The following is a 15,939-nucleotide window of genomic DNA, read 5'->3' as shown; positions in this document are numbered from 1 at the left end:
TATATATATATATATATATATATATGTATTTTGTTAAATTTAATTACTTAATTAGGTCATTAAATTGTATATCTTATCATAAATAACCATTTCATCTTGCGTTATAATAATAATAATAATAATAATAATAATAATAGTAATAATAATAATGATAATAACTGGAAAAATTGCTATTCCTGCAAAACAGCCATTAGAATGCTAAACTACTAAACTGTTGCAGAAATTATATTAAATAGAAGAAAAGGTAAATGCAGAGGCAAGGTGAAGCCAACAGCAGAAACATGTCAGGCATGTTATTAATTAGCAGCAAACAGAAAAGCTTAATTCCTGTCCAGAAAGAGAGCAGAATTAAGCCACTGTTGGAAATATAGGCGAAGGTGAAGTAATGTAAAATAACAAAAGAAATTTAATCCAGAAATAAGCTAAACTTGGAAGGAAAAACTTTGGTAAAGTGTTAGGAATGAGCAGAAAGAAAAGCTTAATGGCATTCCTGAAAATAGAGGAATCAGAGAGAAGTGAATGGCAGAAGCATGGCTGATTATAAATTAGAAAAAAACTAACTCTTAAGTTTAGAAATGCAACACAGGACCATAAGAATAATAGTACAATATATACAACCCAGCTGCCTTTAATTTGAGTGCTAGAAGGGTCTGAAGATGTCCACCGCCAAATTTCATGTTTGTACATTAAATTGCTTGGGAAAGGCATCCATTTGAAAACATGTTGTTCAGCCAATCTCTCCCCTTACAATCTTGGCTTAATCGCCTGTATGATGTTGTGACAAACAAACGCCGATAACTCTGGCATAATAAGTGGTATCCATATAATTCTTGCATCGTTTAATTTATGACTGATAGGGGAACAAACTTTTAGGCCTGTTTATCATGTTTCTACCAAAAACTGTATGGCCACGTTGATGATGTAAAAATGTGGTTTGTTTTTAAAGATTTCAATCTGACACCTTTTCTCAGAATCAATGTTTTCAGCTGTTTAGCTGACTTGTTTCATGTGCCCAAACAAGTCAGCTAAGCAGCTGAACCATAGATGATATTGAAAAATCTTTCAATGGGAGTGATAGAAGGGTCTGAAGATGTTCTATACCAACTTTCAACGTTACTGTCCTGAGACAGATTTCTCTATAGGCATTTATACTTTAACAGAAACAATTGGGACCTCTTCAAATATCTTGATGACATTAGCCTGATAATAATTAGATGAACAAACCCATAGCGTGATCCCTGGCAGTGTGATACAATTTGTCTGATGAACTGTTTTGATCCCAAAAAAAATTAACTGTACATTTGCTGCCTTGTTTATTAGATTATGGGCCACATGATTCACAAACTTAATGACCTCAGTGACTGAACTGCAGATGGCTATTTAAAAACAATAATTAAATCTGCAGTATACACTAAATGCAGGGATGGATGTTTAACTGTGGTGCGATTGACCATAGCTGGACATAAATAAATTGTTGGAGTAAAAATCCCAGTGGAGGTTGACAATCTAGGCCTAGAAAGAAAAGCCTGTACAGAGATTAGTTTCAAACCTTTGCATTTTTAAATCCACTAGGCTCAATCCAAACACAGCAAACCGGTCAGGAAGTTAAGACAAAGGGAAAGTGTTTCATCAGTTGCCATGATAAGTGCTGTCCAAATAGTGCTGGCAAAAAGAAAGGAGGTGAGGAAAGTTGGATGCTTCCTATCAACAACTCATTTAGCACAGGGTCCTAATAATGTTACTATCTGGCTCTTAGCACCCATATGGATTCCCACAATCCTTTGCATGACAAGATGTATTAACACAGCCCACCAAACAGAGTTTAATATATTTTTTATGTGTACTCTGTATGACACAAGGAAAAATACACAACTTTATATGTATTGAGTTTAATAATGGAGAGCTTCAGTTGTTTTTAGCTACATTTATGCATCTGCCTTTTTTTTTCTTTTTCAGATGGCTGTATTTCCTATTTGATTAACATCATCAATGTGCATTTCTGTTGCATAAGGACATCTAAGAGGCTAGAGGCTCTTTAGATTTGGTAAAGCAGTCCAGATTTCCTTTTTCTAGCCATAAAGGTGTCCTTACTGTTGACACCATGAGAGGTGAAGGAACAGGAGCAACAGACAGGGACCAATAACTTAGTTAAGTGAACAGGATGAAGGACAACCAGGCTAGATTTTTACTTTACGGACCTCCACTATCCACCTCTTGCTACAGTAAGCATCTTCAGATGTACAAAACCTTCTGTAATCTAAAAAAAAGAAGAAAAAAAAAGATTTCGGATGTTAATGATGGTTAGATTCCTGTAGCATTTGAAGTTGTTCATAAACACAATATTAAGCATATATTAAAGTTAGAATGATGCAGTAATGTGGCCATCAATAAAGGTGTTTGTTTACTAGTGAGTTCCATGTTAGATTAATCAAACTGCAGCCATTTCTAACTCATACTCAAGTTATCAGAAGAAAGTCTGAATTAATCAGATGATAAGTAAAAGCTTCTGATCTAATAAGTTGAAGGCTTTATTTACCTCATATTAAAAGATGTTAAAGGAAATCCTCTTTCTGCTGAGAAACAAGGATGGATGTAAAAAATTGAGAAACAGGAATAAAATATAATGAAGAGTGGTCAAAGATCAAAAGCAGTACTTAGGTTTTAAAGAAGAAAAGAGGAGCAAGAACATGGTGGTGTATCTAACAAACCATGAACCCTAAGAAATTAAGTGATGACACACTTTTTATTGCATTTCAGAGATATTAGATATAATCAATTTTATATGAAGAAACATTACAGGGGGTCCTAAACACTTGTTTTCTAAGAGTTAAAATGTGTTTTATTAAGCCATTGTTATTCCTAGTAATATTTATTCACTAAATTCCCTTTCATTGACAATCTCTCTAGAATATTTAGCTCTCCTAGAAACAGTCTTCTAAGCAAAAAGCTTATTTTTAGTCTGACTTTTACTTTAGTATTATAATCACTGAGTTATATTCTGCAAGCTTACTGATTAAGTTTTAGAATATTACTGTCACAATTTTCATTTACATTTGTTGTTCCTCACTATACGCTGCTCTTATAGCAATGGTTTAGTTGATGCTTGGTGAATGAAGGCACTGGTTGACTTAAAAGTAGAGATTTCACAAGTAATGGACATGCACAATATTTAGTGTCATAGAAAATCTCAAAGTTAAAACCAAAAGTGTAAACTATGCCCAATCTGACAAAATTAAAGGCTTTAAAAAAAAAAAATCAGCAACCACAAAAGGAATATAAAAGTCATTAGCTATGTTATTCTACTACATGCTTAAATTTGTATTTAAGCAAACAGTCTTTAACCTAAACCTTTTAACTAGTGTTTTAAAACCCATTTTTAAAAAGTATGCTTTTCCGATAAGGGGTGGGGTTAACAATGAAACTAAATAAATATTTTAGAATCCCTCTAAAGTAAAAATTAAAAGTCAAACACTAAAATTGATCAAAAATGCCTTAAAATCTTAATTTGTTGAATAGGAGGAGCCTCACTGTAGTGAGAGAGCAGAAAACTGCTGAGTGTGGTTTTTCATTAACACCATTGCTGAGCAGTTCTGTGTCACGCTGTTACAAAAAAGAAGAAAAATATTTATTTCACTTGGAATTTACTCCTTACATAACGGCTTTTACACTACTGTGGGAGTCATACAGAAAAGTGCATACAGGGAAGATTACACATAATAAACAAAACCATAAACTATCTACGCATATTTTCCTCCATCACTGCGGTCTCTTCTTTCTTGGGCAGGCTGTATACTGTGATGGAGATATCTGTGTGTTCAAAGACCTGTATCAGGATCTCTGCCACCCTATTCCACTGCAGTCGGTCCAGGCCACATCCAATACTGAGAGGGAGACACAAGATAAACATATAGCTTAATGATTCCCGGAAAAAACACAAGAATTAGTGAATATATTCAGCACATAATGCAACAGTTTCCACAGACGTTACTACAAACCGAGGCATTGATATTCTCTTGACATTATTCTGTAGGCAATGAGACTTCATGTCTTCCAGACTTTTTCTCAGGTTTTCATACGTGGGTCTCTGGCTGGCTTTCTTCTTCGTGATCTGAGAGGATAAAGTTACAGTAGAGTTAAAAAAAGGCAAAGTTACACGACTGAATACTGGAATTATTTTTTATCGTATCATAATGATTAGCCATGAAATATTTACCAGATAGTAGATGAACCGTCCATGGTGAGCCAGTACTGCACACTGTCCAGGTACCTTCTCTATTAAGATACATGGGAAAAAAAAGACACCAAAGATTAGACGACTGTAAAAAAGACATTTGCATGAACTGTATTAAAAGAATACAAAATTCCTTCAGACTAATTGATGAGAACTAGTGATGGGTCCAGCAACACAGATGCGTCGGTGCATACATAGAGCCCATAGAGCAAAACACTGTATCGGTGCGGGTGTCATTTAAGAAAGTAGTGTGACCGATACAGGAGTTGTTTCTAACTGACTGACACACTAAACTATGTTTAAAAACGTTTCTGTCAACATGATGCATCTGCTAAAAAAAGTGTCTCATCTTTTGCGGTTTATAATTAAAATTCAGCCTAAAAGAAATAAGAACGTTAATTTCTCGTATCCTACTTTTCCTCTCTGTTATCACTCAATTTATCTGAAATAAAGTTAATTTCAACTTGATTTTAATTTATTAACTGTTTTACTTTACTTATTATTTTAAAATTCTGATTTAAAAACCTAGTCCACAAGCTTCTTATTCACATTTTCCCCTAAATGATTACGTTATGATATATGTTTACATTATTTATTGGCTGCATCTAAAAATATCAAAGATATTTTCAATTTAAACATAGATATGAAATAATACAATATAACCTACAATAACTTCAATTATATCATTGAACTATATCATCAAATCAATTCATTTTAGTGTCGAATAAGCTCCCTGTAGTGTCTTTAAATGTCCAGCAGGTGTCAGTATTCTGTAAAACAGTATCAGTGCTGGATCAATACAGTTTGGCAATGTGCTGAAACACTTCGAGATGCCTCATTAATCCATCACTAATCAGAACTATTTCTCCCTCTTTAAATAGTCTTAGATTTCCAAATCCTCTTAGTTAAAATTCAAAAATGATACAAATATTTTTAGAGGTTTTGTTTTTCTCTTTTTTTATTTTATCATCCTAAAATATTTGGTCAAATATCCTTACATTTGAGTTATATCCATCTATAAGCTCCTCAAACGTTTTTTGTAATCGTCCCAAACAAAACTTGTAACTGAACTGGTTTGTTGCTGCTTCTCCTCCATGAAACTATGGGCATTGAAACAAACAATTGGATTTTTTTTTTTCACCAGGCCAAACATGTTTATTTCCCCCAAAGTGAGAAAAAAAAACCATTGAGCTTTTGTCATTAAAGTGTTTAAATTACACTACCATAAAAATGCTGTAATCTGGCTTTACAGGATGGTCTTAGATAACAGCTGACTTTTTCTTTGAGGGGTTAGAAAGTCCATATCAGTATGATATGAAATGTCACTCAGCATCTTAACAAGGGTTATTGCTTGTTAGGGGTTGATACAAACATTTCGTACCAAAACATATCCATCTGTGGTGCGCCTAACTTATCTCCTTCTTGAGTTATTCAATGCTTGGTCATTCCCATGCATCATATCACAGGAGGGAAGGAGGGAAGATGGTTTTAGATGCTTTGCCTTAAACACAGTAACAGGATTCTATCCAACCAAATCAAATTAATCTTTTTTTCACATTTCATTATAAAAATGAAAAGTTACATATGATGTTTTAAACACCTAGCTTTGATTTCAATCATCCCCTTTTAGAGGTGACCCTAATTTAAAGGGCAATAAAATTCAAGGTGATAAACATGTTTGGAAAACAATCAAGTTTCACAAGAAACAATAAAAATATAACACACTAAACAAAGACTCAATTTATCAGAAGAAAACCAGATGATGATAAGCAAAATGAATCAGATGATGATAAGCAAAAGCTTCTGATCTAATTAGTTGAAGGCTTTATGTACCTCATATCAAAACACGTTAAAGGACACAAACATTATTAAATAAACAAATCCTCTTTTTGCTGAGAAACAAGAAGGATGGATATAAAAAAAATGGAGAAACAGAAATAAAATATAATGAAGAGTGGTCAAAGATCAAAAGCAGTATTAAGGGTATTAGGGGAAAGGGGAAATTAAGTGTTTACTAAACAAAGAAAGCTAATTTATTAATGATGAATAGAAATGTATGAACACTGAGCTATTGAAGCCCAACAAGAATAGTGGTATAAAAAATAGGCTTTCAACAAATTTGATCCTCAAACATAAAACCTGATTAAAAGATAAGATTAATTAATCACCCAGCCCTAGTTTAGTATTGGTAACTAATAAAGCTGTGAGTCAAACTTTCAAAGACAGGATATGTTCTGAGCTTTACCACATTATCTCAAAGGTAAAGTTTATGTAATCCTCTGACTTTCAAAACAAAATTATTTAAAAAATGTACATTTGATCTAATTTGCATTATATAATTTAGGTCATTCTGACTGTCCTAAAACAGGAAACACAATGATTAAATGTCATATGAAGCATGAAAAGCGTTATGTGGCTCATAAGCTTTTCTGCTGACTGGTATTCAGAGTTCTGCTGGAAACAAGGTTAAGCCTTGAAACCATCTTAATGGAAAACATCGACCAGTTCATCATGTTCACACGAGTGGGAACAAAATCACTGCTAAAGACCTTCAATATTCTGTCCAACTGCATTCTGTCCTCTTTGGAAATCAATATTATAATAATATAATAATATTTTATCATTGCCAGTTTCTCCTGAAAAGCAGTGTTTTCATATATGGCTCAGATGTTTTCTGCAGAGGTATGCGTTACAAGTGAGCCCTTATGAATAAAACCAAAAGCAAAGTTAGAGCACAAAACAAATATATATATATTGATGTTTAGTAATTAAAACAAAACCTAATCTGGTGTCTCCATTGTTTAAGGGGACATTTGTCTTTTTTATCCTAAATAAAAATGTACGAACAAATATGATGGGCGCCTCAAGGATAGTTCCTCATATATCCTTTATACCTTATTATTTCCATTCAGAACAACATTAAAATTCATGCTAAAATGGAAAATCTGACAAAAGCACGTTTTATATCAGACATAATAACTTCCATCACAGGAGAATAAATATCACCTCATGGCTTTTTATATAGCTGGTCGGACTTACTCTGCTCTTTTAACCTTTCCACTCCTTTGAACTTCTTCTTAAACATCACTGCTATCCCCGCCCCCATGCGGATATCCTCACTGATGCAGTGGGCCAGGGCTTCATCCGGTGGGCAGGAGAACAGATCCCCGGTGACATACTTCAGTTCCAAGCTGCCTTCTGATAGCTAGCCACCAGGGGGCAGCATTTCACCAGAGTTAAAATGTCAGAGCAGCAACAACAGCTATAATAGGAAACTGTGTAATTTTAAACATTACCTCTACTTTTCTAGTTGAGCATAGGGCCTGACTTTCAGACGACATTTGCAACCATGAAATAAGATCCTGTTTGGTGGCTTGATTCGGTGTTAAAACCTGTGAACCCGTCTGTCTAAACGAACACGCTAAACCACGCAGGATTGTTTGCATCTGCTTCCGAGATTAACACTGCTTTGATAGCTCGACCCGGAACTTTAAAGTTATAATAAAAAGACGTTTGAGGCAGGCCACGTATTTTAGTATCTAACACACAATTTGCTTTCAATTTCTTTCAGCAGGACCAAAGCTAAAACATCGAGAATCTCGCGAGAATAGCAACACCTGATGAGAATGGAGATGGGTTCGCCCCAATTTCACACCGGGGAAGAAAGCGGCGCTACTCTGTAGGCGGAGTTTGATTTCAGCTACAGCTGTGACGCTTAGATGTTGACTTCAATGGGCGCATTGAAAGTACTGACCTTGGTTGTGCCTAAACGTATTTGCTCCCAATGCAAACCGGGTTAACACAATTATTAAGGAGCAATAAATTAGGTAGACAAGAACAGTTTAAATCAGGGGTTAAGTGTGACCTGATCATGCAACCAGACAGTTATTCAATTTGCTGCATCAGCTGGTAAAGTAAGAACATCTAAATTATCTGAACTATTGCCATTAATGCTTTATTACATTTTAGAAATGTGTTCAAAACAAATAAATCCCTAAAAATATTAAAGATATAGTTGAAATGCTTTGTATTTTTTGCATGTTTTGTAAGTTTGAAGGAGGCAGGTGGTCAAATCCTGCCAGTAACTGAAGAAGACCTTCAGCAAAACTTGGTGAAAACAGCCTCTCAAGTTTCATTTACCACAATAAGCCACATGGTATGAACTGAAGACCTCAATGTTTGTACTCCATTGCCAACCCTAAATACAAGATAGATTTGTCCCAAATGTACTCACTAAATGAGGTAATGGGATTCTGTTTTGTGGTGAGATAACATAAAGTTAACAGGTATATGGATCAGCAATATTTCTGGAGGAAGAAGAAATGCAGCACACAAGGCAGACAACAGTGAAGCATGTGGCTCAGTTATGCTGTCGGGCTCCTTTGAAAAGAAAAAAATGAGCCGTAGATGATGCACCATCATCTATGATTGTGCATGCTGCAACATAGATACTATATCTATTGCAACATGATAAAAACACTACATGGCTTCCGGCCTATTGTTTTTTTTTTAAACAAAAGGTCCAGGAGGGAAGCATTTTAAAGGAAAACACTGGTGAAAACATCTACTTTTTTTCAGAGTCAATCCATGCAAAACTGTATATTGTATAACCTACATGTTTTGTACTCATTAAGTCAATGAAAAAAAGGCTTGACCAGCTAGAGAGAGAATGAGAGAAAAAAAACTATGTAAAAACACTAACTGATGTAAAAAGCCAAAAACGAGAAAAATATTCCTGATCATAAAGATTTTGCAGGAGGATGTCAAGTAGCCCAAATAATATGAAACCAACATACACAGAATATAATAATTATAGCATCCAACTAACAATTTTGTTCTGTGGTGGAAAATTTCCCTTTAGTCATGGAGGTCTGCTCATGGAAGAATTTATACTTCAACAGCTAAAAAGAAACATTCTGCTGCTTATCAACTATAAAAATTAATATAAGCTTATCAACTATAAAAAAATAAAATTTCTTTGATAATACATCAGGATACAAAAAGTAGGAAAAGATTACTTCCCTGCTTATTCTACTTCATTAGTGTAATAACAGACCAATTGTTAACCTGACCTATTCAAATCATTAAGGGTAGACCTTATACTGGGCTACATGTAGTTTGGTTATTCATATTAAAAGTGGTAATGCTTCCACTTTGCCAGAAAACTTTTAAAATTAGCTGTTTTCTCAGTCTTATTGAGATTTCCCATTTATTATTATGGATATGAGTACATCATTTGCCAGTTTTGCCTAATGATGCCAAAAAAGAGAGATTATATCCCTTTATTTTAATTTCATAACTACACTTTGCATAAGGTCCCTTTTTTTTCTTGCCTAAGCATATCCACCAAATATGTCGGTGCTCATTCTGACCAGCAACACTTTAAATTGTGTCTGCAAAAAAAAAACACTTGGAACACAACCAGACTTATATGTCTTTGTGGTTCCATGTTCTTTAAAAGTGTAAACTTCCCTTAGATTCCTGTATTACATTACTCCACAAAGGTTTGAAGTCCATTATTTCAGTGTTATGGATTTTTTTTTTTTTTTGTTTCTTCTGTATTTTGATAGAGCCTTTATATGAATACTTTTTAAAACCTGCCAAATTTTGTAAAGTGCAACAACCCAAATTTTAACAAAGCTATTTTTTCCAGTGTGTTCCAAAGAAGAAACAACAATATGAATATGCTGTAGTAATCTGTGCACAAATGATGCTCTCTTCACATTTCCACCTGCCCCCTCATTTATGCATGCCCAGGAACATTCCTGGCTAATACAGGTTTTGTTTGCAGTCACAATATCCAGTGATTGCACAGACTGGGGCAACTCTGCGTATAAGCCAACAGATTAGCAATATGCCCTGGCCAGTTTCAGCTGGTTTATCTTGTAGTTTCCCTTTTGTTTGTTTATGTAATCCCCTTTAAATCATAGAGTGTTCTGACAGCTTGTCCCTGAATATGATGCCAACATTTACTTCTCCATCATTTTTAGAGGGAAACCCCTCGGCTGCAGCTTATTATCAGTTCTTGGTGGGCAATTTGCTGGCTGAATCACTTAGTTTTGTTCTCTTGCCTTCACAAGAAAAAAGAAAACCCAATATTCTACTGAGCTTAATGTCAAACAGGAATATTTTTCATGAATAAATACCCACAAGTAAGAAAAAAGTCATCTTTAAACTTTTTTATTGAACAACATTTATTCTTGATTAATGACACAATCAACAGAACATAGAGTATGTGTTTATGACTGTAAAACAAACCTGTAATAAGATAGGCAGTAATTATTTACACTGTTCTTCAGTGTGTCACGGTTTCATTGAATCTGTAACTAAATGCTTTATAAGCAACAAGAACATATATGTCTAACTTCTGGACATAATTTATTTATGTCTTTTATAAACATTTATATACAAAATCTTTATGGTTATGTATGAGTTCATTAGGATTTCCAGCCTTAGAAGTTAGCACTGCGTCTTCGCTCATTGATCCAGTCGCCAGGGTTCACATCCATCTGCAGCATCTTCATCACCCATTTATCCCTGCGTGCTCCATCAATAAACTCATCCAGAGAGAGCTCACCTTGGTGACAAAATAAGAGGCATTAAAAATGGTTAAACCAGCGATAAGCAAAAGCAAAACCTTATATAGGAACTTAAACTTGATGCTAAAGCAGGCAAACAGACACTCTTAAATGACACATAAAAGAAAAAAACTCTCACCATCTCCATTTTCATCGACCAGCTCAAATATACGGTCAACAACCTGGTCTGGTGTAAGCAGATTACATTCTTCATCCAGCTCTCCATGGCAGGCTTTCTTTAGCCGATAAATAGACTGTAAGTGACAGCAAAGGGTTTTGCAATGATTAACAATGATTTTATTTTCTAAAAGCAAGGGTTGCAATCCCCAGCGGATCGACACTAATTTAAATATTTATGTGATTTAATGGAAATATTACCTCAACAATTTCAAGAAGTTCTGTTTTGTCAATGCATCCACTCCCATCTTTATCGTACATTTTGAATGTCCATTTAAGCTTGTGTTCCAGCTTCCCTCTGAGAACTAAGTTCAAAGCTGCTACATACTCAAGAAAATCTATGGTGTTGTCCTGTGAAAATAGAGAGTTCAAATGTTAAAAAATCAGAATACTTGAGAAGAAATTACAATCAGGCAACAAAAATAAAAAAGCAAAAAAAATATCAAACAATATACGCTTATTCAGAATGCTTTAAGAAATCTGAAGAAATAAGATATCAAAAAGAAAAACTTTACATATTTACTAAGAAGAAAATTGAATAATTAAAAGTACAAATTAAAAACGTGCTCACTTTTGAGAAATTTCTCTTTTCAGCTCTACTTGAGCTTATATCATTTAAATGCAGTGTCTTGCTTCAACAGCAATTCCTTTTGAATCTATCTATGCCTGACAAATTTCAACATTAGAACTGATAACACCAGAGTCCAGTCCTGATGTACTTACTCCGTTCTTGTCGAAGGCTCGAAACATGTTCTCGATGTAATCTGCAGCCTCCTTGTTATCAGTGACCCCAAAAAAACCCTTAAACTCGTGCATGAATAGCGTTCCACTCGGACATTCCACAACAAATTTCTTGTACCATTCCTGCAGCTCTGCCACATCGATTTCCTTGTCGGGGTCACTTTCCTCGCTCAGGCGCTGACCCATGATGGGAAGACTTTCTCTTACTCCCCCAAAAGCTAAATTATTTCTTACATTACAAACAACAAGCTTAAGCTTTGTAACTTTGGTTTTTTTTTTTATGTTCCTTCTCTGGAGTTTGGAACCCACAAATATTTGTTCACATTTACTAAACAGCTTTTAGCTAATCACCAAAGATAAAAACAATCAAAAAGGCATAAAGATCCATCGAAGCAGAGCAGTTATACGCCTCTTTCTTGTAGCAAATCCCTTCTGAAAGTGAGGATGAGATACAGACTGCTATGGGTCACATGGTAAGGGATTAGAAATGAAGACCTGTCCAAATCAATTAGTTCATACAAAGATCATAAAGGGTTGTCTTTTGTGCTGCTTCATACACTCATTACAAGAAACAACTGAAGATAGTCTGCAAGCTTCCCAAGTCTTGGATCAGTAAGGGTCCAAGCAGCATTGTTTATGTAACGCATCCTCCATAATTGTTGGGATATCTTTACGGGAAAATGTTTGCCTTTTTAATGGTAATGTTTTTTGACTTAGACATACTTATTTTACTTTCCTTTTCCATTATCTGTCTTAGTGATGTTAACATAAACATAGCTCCTAGATCCTCTGCTGTTTATTTTCACTTTTTCAACAAGTATTGCTCTGGCTATTACCTGTTATTTTGACATGGTTCTTGAACATTATGCCGAAAAAGTAAACGCTGTGCATCTTCAAACTGCTCCTTTAGATAATAAAAAATATATATATATATTTCTCGGTTAATATTTATCGAAGTCTTTAATCATGGGTCTGTTGTTTTGGGTGAAATTTGTGAGTGAGGGTTAAGCCCTTGGATCAGAGGCAAACCCTTACATGAATTTTCTCCTGATGGTTTACTGTCCCATACATTTTGAAGGTGGCTTATTGGAAAAAAAAACTTTACCCAAGTCCTCTGCACCTATCCTAAATCGTCTAGCTGAATGTTATTCATTTCTGTTGGAGAGAAGAAGCTTTGTTGACCTATCATGCACCAGGCCTGTACTTATGGAGCACTTTTTTTCTTTTTGGAGTTTTTAGGGCTTGTTTTTTTATAGAAGGCTGACAGGAAGGGGGGTATAAGAGAGGGGGAGAGACATGCAGCAAAGGACCAAAGGTCGGATTCGAACCATGGTCAGCCGCGTTGAGGACTAAGGCCATACATGGGTTGTGAGCACTAACCACTGCATCACCTGCACGCCTCCTTATGGAGCACTATTATCAAAAGAGTCAAAGCACTTTTTTCTGCATTAAGTCATTCACACACACATTCACACAGTAATGGTGGTAAAGCACATTGTAGCCACAGCTGTGCTGGGGCAGAATGATAGAGCTGAGGCTACCATAAAATTTTCACCATGAGGGAATAGCAGTTGGTGGTGAGAGGGTCACCAGCTGAGGTGGTCCTACTACCTTTATGACTTTCTTGGTAGCTCTTGAGCTTTAATTGCAGCATTTGGACCCTAATCTAAAGTTCTTGAGGATGTGAGATAAGTGTTATGGTAGTATATGTGAAGTCCCACAGATGCATAAATAATGTCAGATGACTGCGTAGGTTTCCTTAGAGGTAACCATGGTCAAGCTTTCTTCTGCTTTAAGCCAACTATTCTGCATTTGCATTTCAGTCAGAATGACAGAGAGAAATCAGCTGCTCTGTTCTTATTAACAATTTCTTATCTTCATCCATCCATTGTCTATACCCCCCTAGTCTTTGCAGTGTTTAAGGGAAGCTGGTGCCCATCTACAGTGCTAACTAAAATGAAACACATTTTATCTAATCACTCTTCATCCTAGACTAAAGTAACTATGACATTTGAAGCTAAACCTTTTGGCCAGAAGTTTACGCGTTGTGGAGAAGATTGATAGCAATTCTTTCAAAGTTCAGGTATTATGTACTCAACATATTCAGAGAGGATTCAAGAGGATTTAACGGAAACATAAAAAAATGAAAAATTAGGATTTAGTGTAGTCAATATGAAGTGTATCCCTTTGTAGAGAAGCAATATATTTTATACTTAACAGTTTTAAATCAAAGATGATGTAAAGACATGAATTATTACATTGTAAGAACATGAGCAGATAAAAACAAAGAGTCTGATGTGGCATTTATAATCTAGTCCCAGAATAGGAAGTTCCTAACCTGTCTGATGATTCACTGAGGTCAAGTGTTCAGTTTTCCCTGAAAGCACTAATTACATGTCTGCTGTAGTTATCTGCCTAAAGGCCACCATAAATGTGTTTGTGCTTGTTAGAGGCACTCAGTGACATAATCACTGTGTCACTCCTTTTAAAAATACATTTAGAGGAAATCCTGCAGCACTGTATGTAGGTTAGGACTGCCCCGGCCCATTATATGTGCTGACAGGAGGGATGGAGATAATCTTAGCTTAGATGTGTCAAGGCCGTTGGGAAGTCACTGGATGTTATCCTCTGGTGATTAAAATGATTCATACCCTCTGGTCTTACACAACTGATATTTCAAACTAAGCTGTTTGAGTTTTCTCTCTCAAAAAAACTCATATGGTCAATTTAGTTCTGTACCTGAGGGTTGTTGTGTTTACTCCTATTTCTGCCCGTTCAGTGAGACTTAAAAAAAGACTATTATTGTAGGGATCAGGCTGTTTTCACTATAATAAGGTGGGTAGTAAAAATTTACTAGAGCTTGTGAACATGAAGTTGTTACCAAAGATTTGGGTGAAAGATTATTTTTTTTATTGAACATGCAGGGTTGGAGTGATATACTTTTACCTATATCGTGCACACTTGGTTTTCCCCGTGCCAACAATGTTAAAACTTGCTATATAAATAGTTTTGATAACTTTAAAAAAAACTAAATAAAATTTAAAAAACAAACCTTTTACCTTCGTACAAGAGAGAAAAATATAAAAAAAAAATATAATTATTTGACAAAATCTTCAGTGCTGTGGTATATTTTTGGAATTGTAACAATGTAATTTTTACTTCTTGAATTAGGCATGTGATCTGGAAAACTGAGTTATTAGCCAATACATTTCTGTTTACCTCGGCGTTTAAATTGAATGTTATGCAGTGGTGCAGCTCTCTTAACTTTTCTTCAATTTGAAAAGAGAATAGATGTCATATTGCTCAGACAGGCGAGAGTTGTTTTTACTGCTCTCCTTTTAACAATCTCTTGCTAGTCTTTCAAAAAGGTCAGATTTTTGGAGTTCTGTCAACAGAATCTCCCACTTGAACTGTAAACAAGAACTATAAATTATATTCTTTTCCCAGTCTCCGCAGGCTCAGGCGGACAGCCATGTCTTGTTATGCAGCTGTTCCATTTTCTTTCCATTTTGAGATGATGGATTGAACAGATGTAAGGAATGCGTTCCCTTATCAAATCTATCCTCCAGCATCAAGAAGCTGATCACAGACTTGAATGTCTCATCTAGGCTGAGTTTTAAAGAACAAAACATTTATTCTTGATTTGCAGATTTTCACAGATATTTGTTTCCTTTTACTTAACCTGCATCTTCCAATCTTTCAGCTGTAAAGCCAGATCACAGCACTCCATTAGATGGCCAAAGTTAGATTATTGTTACATACCTAAACCCTGCTTTTAACGTCTCTACATATTTATAGCTGACCATTTTGCTGTACCCTTTTTGTTTTGTCTTTGTGATACTTTTTGTTGCTGGATTTATACTGAGGCTTAATTAAGACAACCCTACATAACTTTTGACATAAGTAGCATAATTTAAGAAACATGAAGTACATTTTTAAGGTCAATATACAGCACTGTGCGCATATCGATACTCCATTCAGGATGCCCTTCTCAAAAACTTCTTTTAGGCTTAGACAAACTATTGTCATTTTGTATACACAGAGTGCACACAAAACTTATATCATTAAGGTCCGATCCATCCCTGTATGACGTGTCCTAGAGCATCACTTTACAGCAGTCTGAACCCCTTAAACACGAGTGCTAAGCTAAAGCTTGTTGCTGGAAAACAAGAGATTTAAAACACCTGGACAGACATTTTGCTGATGTAAGAT

At 35.2% G+C, this 15,939-nt stretch overlaps 3 protein-coding genes across 3 annotated transcripts in view; all 3 read right to left on the bottom strand.

Annotated features, from left to right (window-relative positions):
• Nucleotides 1-2,213, bottom strand: part of LOC107083922 (synaptotagmin-2-like) — a 90,774-nt gene extending 88,561 nt beyond the window's left edge. The window contains exon 1 of the mRNA XM_015373489.1: nt 2,199-2,213. The gene's annotated coding sequence lies outside the window, so the exon portion shown is untranslated. The remainder of the gene's footprint in view (nt 1-2,198) is intronic.
• A 1,056-nt stretch (nt 2,214-3,269) lies between these two features.
• On the bottom strand, nt 3,270-7,839 carry oard1 (O-acyl-ADP-ribose deacylase 1). The gene is made up of 5 exons (XM_015373459.1): nt 7,528-7,839; nt 7,271-7,436; nt 4,214-4,272; nt 3,996-4,108; nt 3,270-3,881 (listed from the first exon to the last, which is right to left on the bottom strand). Exons 1-5 carry the CDS (start codon nt 7,675-7,677, stop codon nt 3,734-3,736), a joined length of 636 nt encoding a protein of 211 aa, XP_015228945.1. The 5' UTR covers nt 7,678-7,839; the 3' UTR covers nt 3,270-3,733.
• A 2,706-nt stretch (nt 7,840-10,545) lies between these two features.
• guca1b (guanylate cyclase activator 1B) lies at nt 10,546-11,987 on the bottom strand. The gene is made up of 4 exons (XM_015373438.1): nt 11,710-11,987; nt 11,188-11,337; nt 10,949-11,063; nt 10,546-10,808 (listed from the first exon to the last, which is right to left on the bottom strand). Exons 1-4 carry the CDS (start codon nt 11,911-11,913, stop codon nt 10,684-10,686), a joined length of 594 nt encoding a protein of 197 aa, XP_015228924.1. The 5' UTR covers nt 11,914-11,987; the 3' UTR covers nt 10,546-10,683.
• Nucleotides 11,988-15,939: the final 3,952 nt, after the last annotated feature.

This window comes from Cyprinodon variegatus, unplaced genomic scaffold, assembly GCF_000732505.1.
Source record: "Cyprinodon variegatus isolate N-32 unplaced genomic scaffold, C_variegatus-1.0 Scaffold87, whole genome shotgun sequence".
NCBI lineage: Eukaryota > Metazoa > Chordata > Actinopteri > Cyprinodontiformes > Cyprinodontidae > Cyprinodon > Cyprinodon variegatus.
The sequence above is the reverse complement of the archived record's forward strand: the minus strand, read 5'-3'. Positions and strand labels throughout refer to the sequence as shown.

Bases quoted from the DNA above. Each gene is read 5' to 3' on its own strand.
- oard1 (XM_015373459.1), bottom strand. From the start codon at position 7,677: ATGCAAACAATCCTGCGTGGTTTAGCGTGTTCGTTTAGACAGACGGGT. The intron at 7,437-7,527 runs GTAATGTTTAAA...CCTGGTGGCTAG, and splicing joins GCTCAACTAGAAAAGTAGAG to CTATCAGAAGGCAGCTTGGA. The intron at 4,109-4,213 runs GTAAATATTTCA...TTATCCTCTCAG, and splicing joins GACGGTTCATCTACTATCTG to ATCACGAAGAAGAAAGCCAG.
- guca1b (XM_015373438.1), bottom strand. From the start codon at position 11,913: ATGGGTCAGCGCCTGAGCGAGGAAAGTGACCCCGACAAGGAAATCGAT. The intron at 11,064-11,187 runs GTAATATTTCCA...TGTCACTTACAG, and splicing joins AACTTCTTGAAATTGTTGAG to TCTATTTATCGGCTAAAGAA. The intron at 10,809-10,948 runs GTGAGAGTTTTT...TTTGTCACCAAG, and splicing joins GGTCGATGAAAATGGAGATG to GTGAGCTCTCTCTGGATGAG.